Source organism: Octodon degus, unplaced genomic scaffold (genome assembly GCF_000260255.1).
Source record: "Octodon degus isolate 3935 unplaced genomic scaffold, OctDeg1.0 scaffold00191, whole genome shotgun sequence".
Lineage (NCBI taxonomy): Eukaryota > Metazoa > Chordata > Mammalia > Rodentia > Octodontidae > Octodon > Octodon degus.
In genome coordinates this window covers 900,573-907,233 of record NW_004524767.1, presented here as the reverse complement: position 1 = coordinate 907,233, position 6,661 = coordinate 900,573, and the positions used below count along the sequence as shown (strand labels likewise).

Here is a 6,661-nt window from a genome sequence, read left to right as displayed (position 1 = left end):
TGGGAGAGGGTCCGGCCCACGCTGCGCCTGGGCTGGGACTGGTCCTGCCGGCGCCGGGTAGCAGGAAGCTCTCCACACACTCACCGGACCTGGGCTAGGACTGGGTCTGGGGGTTCCCGGAAGTGGGCAGAAATTCCTCCTCGGCGGGAGGGGTGGTGGGCGGCCCGAGGGGGCGGGAGAGTGTCCGGCCCACGCTGAGCCTGCGCTGGGACTGGTCCTGCCGGCGCAGGGTAGCAGGAACCTCTCCACACACTCACTGGACCTGGGCTAGGACTGGGTCTCGATACCTGTCAAATTTGTTACGATGTACTAGGAAGAATTTTTTTTTCAACTTTGATAATATTAGTCAAAACCTACAAACAGAAAAAGCTGAAAAGCTTCAGCTAAACCCATAAGGAGAAGTGTTTTGAGATCATTGATTTTTCTATTAGATTTTTAAGGGTGGGGAAATTTGTCTTCTACTGTAAATCCTTATAATGCTCCATATACTGTAAATAAGTCACAGAAATATTTAAAACTAAAAATAAGACTGTTATACCTTTACATGGACATAGAGAAATTTTTATGAAGCATAGCATGAAAAACAATTTTTAAAAAACTTATAATGAAAAACATGCCTATATCCTTTTTTTTGGTATTTGTGTTAATACAGTTAAGGAGGAAGGAAAGATGTGCACTATGTTTGTTAATATAGGTTATTTGAACAAGGAAGCTGAAAATATGTGTAAAGGGAGAGGCAGAATGGGAAAAGGCAAGCAAAAAGAGTTTATAAGATGTGTTTTGTACTATTTGATGTGATTTATCTTTTTGTTTTATATCTATTTCTTGTTATATCTATGTAAATATGAGAAAATTGAAAGTCTTTGGAGAATTTTAAGGTGGTTCATGATGTGATTTGATTTTCATTTTAAAAATACCACTTTGCTGTGGGAAGCTTAGGGTGAAAGTGAAGGAACAAGTTAGGTGGTGATTTTGGAGTTTAGGAGAGGTGATAACAGCTATAGTTAATGAAAGAGGTGGACTGATTGAAAGTTATGTTTGGTGCAGAATCGATAGAAAGTGGCAGATCTGTTGCTGGTGGGGATTATTTCTCTGCTAGGTTTTGAGGTGGAGCAAATGGATTGATTTCGATGTTTTTACTGGGATTGCTAAAACTGGAAGGAAACAATTCTGGGGGTGAGGACAGAGTTTTATTTGAGGAGTTATCAATGCAGCTGGTGTTCACTTAGTGGGTGTGGGAGGATGGAGGGAGCTGAGCAAGAAGAAGAGGAGAACAGGAGAGAAGCGATGTGGAGGATCAGGCTCTGGATGGTGCAGCGGTGGCCTGAGAGATCTGCAGAGGGTGAGTCACAAACAAAGGCACCTGGAAGAAACAGCTGGTTCAGAGGAAGAAAATGTGAGAGGGAGAGGCTGCAGAGCCAAGAGAAGAAAAGTGTGCAGGAATGCAAGAAAGTAATGGTGAGAGTGATGTTGGACACATTTGCCCTACACCCTTCCTCTCCTATTCTCATTCAATTCAACCCAGCTCTGGTCCTGTTCTCTTCGCCCTATTGAACTACTCTTAGGGGGTCTCCAAAGACCTTGTTGCTACCAAATTAATGATATTCTTCCTCTTAATTAGATTTCTAGTTTTAATCATCTAGAGCTGCTAACTCTTTTAGCATATTAATGGCATTATTTTTGTTGTAAGGCACATTACAGTGTGATTTGATTTATTTTTATTGTCATTTCAAAAATATCAGAAGAGAGTAAGGGACAGATACTTATTTTGAAGCAATAGTGGTCAAGGGACAACTACTTTCAAGGAATATTGAATGAAATATGGTGATTGTAGTGAAGGAAAAGGAGACAAACTTGACTCTAAGACTTAATGTCAATGGAAAATAGGAAAGGCATGAGCTGAAACTATGGTTAGAGACTGGGTTAGGGACTAATTGGAGGGCCATTAAATGATGTTGTTACTTTAAAAAGTAAGTTTCAATCTGAATGAAGATGGGTAACACTTAATATTGTTTAATAAAAGTGAATAGAGAATATAAAAAAAGAGAATATAGAAGTTTTGGTATTGTACTGTCTCCAAATCAAAATCCTCCTGAGGTTGTAATGCCTTAGTTAGTTGTTCTCTTCTCTGAAGACTAATTATGTTCTGGTCTAATGTTCTCAATTTATTTATAACTTTCTACCTTGTAGTCACCTTCCAAACTTTATGGTACAAAAGATCAACACATGCACTAAATAATACCAGGACTGGTAGCTTTTATAGAAAACAATGTTCTTTGCTGCAGTTGTTCCTAGACACTGTAAAGTAAAGTTATGGGAACTTATCCAATAATATTCATAAAATATCTATTTTTTTCCAAGAGTGACATCTCTTATCAAATTCTCTAGATAAAGAGTTGTCTGATATTTGATTTGTAATCTAAATGCCAAGTCTCAGGAGTTCACTTGGGATTGTTGGACAAAGTCCTAACCTGGGATTTTAGAGCTACTTATTTTTCCAAAATAAGAATATTGAAAATTCAGATGACACACATATCAACTCCAAATACTGCTCTTGAATTTCAAGTAGACTTAATTTTTTTCTTCTTTTCTTTTTGTCACTACACTCTTCTTTCTCATTCCCTCAAAATAAAATGCACAAAACAACAGTCCATCAGCTATGCAAATATGAGGAAGGAGGCTCTGAATGATGTTGATAAAAAGACCATGAAAATGATACCATGCTTTGGCTTATTAACTGAAAAATCATGCTAACTTATGATATTAATTTTTTCATGCTTTTTACTATTAACATTTATTTAAAATAATGTTTCTAATTCTGATAAATCTTGTAGGTAATCTGTCATGTAATACGGGTTTCCAAAGACGTCTACTCTAGCAGAGTCAGCTCAGTAAAGAATTTGCTATTTGACAAATGCCCTGATTGTATATTGATCCAAGATGCCATTTCCTCTTGATATTCTAGTACACGGCTTGATATGTGAACTTGGGTAGCCTGCTTTCTAGGGGTAATATTAGGTTTGCTGTATATAGTAGTCATTGTATTGGGTAACTATAGCTAAGCAATTTATATAGCATAAGTCATATTGAATTTTGTTAAACATTTTGGAATATTTGACAAGCCATGTGTAATTTGTGTAATGTGAACTGTGCTCATGATTTTATATCTGTGTGCTCATTAATTAGAAGACAAAGTATCCGAGTGGGAATATACAGGCAAGTATGATTGGGGAAATCAACTTCTAATGCCTCTTCTGTTCATATGAAAAATGAAGATGCAATGAGGATTAAATATTAAAATGTACAGTGCTTAGATCATACTGAAAGTTATTAATTATTATTGTTAAAGTCTTGCCCTTTAGTATTTCTGTTCCTTAACTGAGTACAACATCCGTTGAAGTGATAAAAAAAAAAAAAAGAAGCCATAGAGATGTTTTCAATCACACACTGGCAAACCACATGTCAAAACTACAGACATATTTTCTGTAAAAGACTATTTTAGTTTAAAAAACTGTCATGTATAGTAAGGTAGCATCTCTTTTGATCCAATTTATTTCCTCTTTTTAGGGCAAATAATCCCAAGATTATATAGTGGAAATCAAAATAAGTAAAACAGGCTGTAGGAATTGTAACAATTACTATTAGGCTTCTCTACTGATTCACAACTCCATTTGGTTTATGCTATTATCATTAGTGATGTATTTATGAGTATTTGTGTATGTGGCCATAGCTATGATACATGAAGCATCATTACATTCAATGAAAACAGAAGAAAGGCATGTAAAAGAGGTACTGTGACACATACAAATGAAAAAAGTATGAGAAATATCTAGTGCTGCTTTTAAGCAGGAAAGTTGAAAACTAAGAATGAGAGTTTTGAGAATGGCCTGAAGTAAGCTGTAGGGACTCAAGTTTTATTGACCAGGAATATGAGATAATTAACCAGAATATTCATTATGTAATAAAATCAGTTTAATTTATTTGAATGAATTGGTCTAAATTTATAGCACACAGGAAAATTTCTTAGTATGGATATATTTGGAGCTGTTTTAAAGTTATATATTAACTTTGTCATATAATTGTAATGTGTTAAGGATATCTGAGACCTCTCATTTTGGGCAATTAAATTTTAGATATTGTTTTTAAGATCTAACAGAACAACAGGATTTACTAGATCATGCACTTCAACCTGTGTTTAATTTTAATGCTTACAATGATCCTAGTAATTTTAATACTTACAATGATCCTAGTATAGAGGCATTTGTGATCTCTCATTTTTGGTTGAAGAAACAGGTGTGGGAAGTTCAGTGGTCTAGGGTCACACTATAAGTAAATGGCTATATTTAGAATTGAACCAGGGCCTTGAGTCCAAAGTTTACTTCTTAATCAGTGTAATAATGCTTCTTGTAGCTTCTTTTTTTTTAAACAACAGCAACAGCAACAACAACAACAAGCTAAGTGAAAGGTGGGTGTTTTCTGTCTCCATTTTTTGACTACTAAATATTAAAATCATGATTTAATTTACTGCATTTGAAATATTAATTGACCATCTCTTATGACAGACATTTTGTAGGTGTTCTGGAAAGGTATCACTTTCTTCAGTATTTTTTTTCCATGTATGTTTTATAACTGACTTTCTGGAGGGAATGCCTGTCCTAATCCAGAGCTGAGGTAACAGAAAAGGATGTTTCCAACTTTGAAGGTGGCTGCTGAGACCCCAGCCCTTATAGTAACATAGTGTTTAAAGGATAATGCACAGAAAAGAATGTCAACTTACCAAAGATACTATTTTTTTGTTTAGGTCCATAAATTCTTGTGAATATGGTTTTGCAAATTTGTTGTTATAGTCAATGTTGTTGACTTTAAAGCTGATGTGATAGTAGAAGGGTGTCTTTCCTGGGAAGGAGAGAAAAAGAGACATATTTTCACACCAACCTCTCTGTGACCACTTCTACTCCATGAGAATCGTAAAAATAGAATATATTGAAGAAATTTCAGGTTACTTGATATTTTAACAGTCTTGATGCCCAGTGGCTATTGAAATTGCTTTGATGAAGCAATGTTAATGAAGTTATTATAGTACTCAAAGACACTTAAAAAATCTAAGTGTAAATCTTTAATTTGCCAGATTTCAAATTCAAGTAATCTAGAAATAGATATGTTACTATGAAAGAAATTACAATATGGGATAGTAATTATCTTAGTCTTTGTGATAAAAACAGATTACATCTAGAAAAATAGATAAAGTTATATGATTTATTATTCATGAAATACTTAGGAAATTAAAATGAATAAAGGAAAAGGTAAAATAAGGCATAATTTGTAAATACTCCACACTAAATAAATAAAAGAAAAAACCCCTTAAATTTAGAAAAATAAGGCTAGGGAAGTAGGATGAGGGTTAGGTTGTGTTCTACTGTTGGAATGTATTTAAATTAGTACAGTTGAAAATTTCTTTTCTCTTACTAATTTTCAGGGGCCATTATAGCTCTCTACTCTGTAGGCTAAGGGCTGAGAGCAAAAAGGAGAGGAGGAGGAGAAGAGAGGGAGGAGAAGGAAAGAAGAAAAGAGAGGAGAAAAGGAAGAAGGAGAACAAAGTAAGAGCTTTTTGCAGTGTTCTGAGAAAATTCATCTCCATGGCTGCAGTTCATTATTTGGCGACATCTTCCATGTCCTTTCACAAACACAAATAATTAAATATCTCAAAGTGGAATAAAATACCATTTTGAGGGATTAAATTGGCAAAGATGACCAAAACAAAAAAAAAAATGTTGGAGGACAGTTCAGTAATATCATCAAAATCCTGGAATATATTATCTGTATATTTAATAATTTTCCTTTTCGAATTTATTTTGTGTCTAATGAGTAGTACACAAATCTATATATAAAGACTCTTTAAGACAACATCAAAAATAACAGCCTCTGGTCTTAAAGTAGTAAATTAACAACATAAATTATGGCTTATTTATGTAAAGTCACTAAAATGTCTTATCACTAAAGTCTTATTTCAGGGTCACAGGATGTATTTAGAACAATTAAGAAGAAATACAATTTTTTTTTTTTTTGCACAAATATACTGCATATCTCATATTGTTAAGAATATCAGGGTTAGGGCTAGGGCTATTGCTCAGCAGCAGGGGGCCTGCCTGGCAAGCATGAGGTCCTGAGTTTAATTTCCGGTTTAAAAAAAAAGGCAGTTTCTTCAGAAATGTCAGGGTTTGGATGTCATGTTGTGAGATGAGTGTGAGGTGAGATTATATAATTGTGACTTGCGGCAGGTAGTGGAACGATTCTGCAGTGCCTAGGCAATTAGCGCACCTGCGCCTGGGCAGTTAGTGTGCCTGCGCTGTGTGAGAGGGGCAGGAGGTAAGCTGAGTGTTCCACAGGCATCCAGAAGCAGCGGCACAGGGTCCTACTGACCTTTAACTATAACCTAGGACATGTGATCACTTTTAAGTGTTATTTTCATTCCTAAAAGAGTAATATTTTTCAAATGAACTAGGTCAGATGGTGGGCAGAAGTTCAGCAGTCTGTGATTTAGGTTCTAATATTTTTATTTATTTAATTTTTAAAAAAAATATTTTTATTAGTGCATGTTCTCAGTATACAATAATTATGAAAATTATCTAAAATAATAAAATAATCTACAATTATTTTGCAA

General features: G+C 34.9%; 1 protein-coding gene across 1 annotated transcript in view; it reads right to left on the bottom strand.

The window, feature by feature from the left end:
- Nucleotides 1-6,661, bottom strand: part of LOC101573961 (transmembrane protease serine 11C-like) — a 92,273-nt gene that overhangs the window by 71,548 nt on the left and 14,064 nt on the right. Inside the window, 1 exon segment of the mRNA XM_012517552.1 lies at nucleotides 4,778-4,896. Within this exon segment, the coding sequence (XP_012373006.1) occupies nucleotides 4,778-4,896 (119 nt within the window).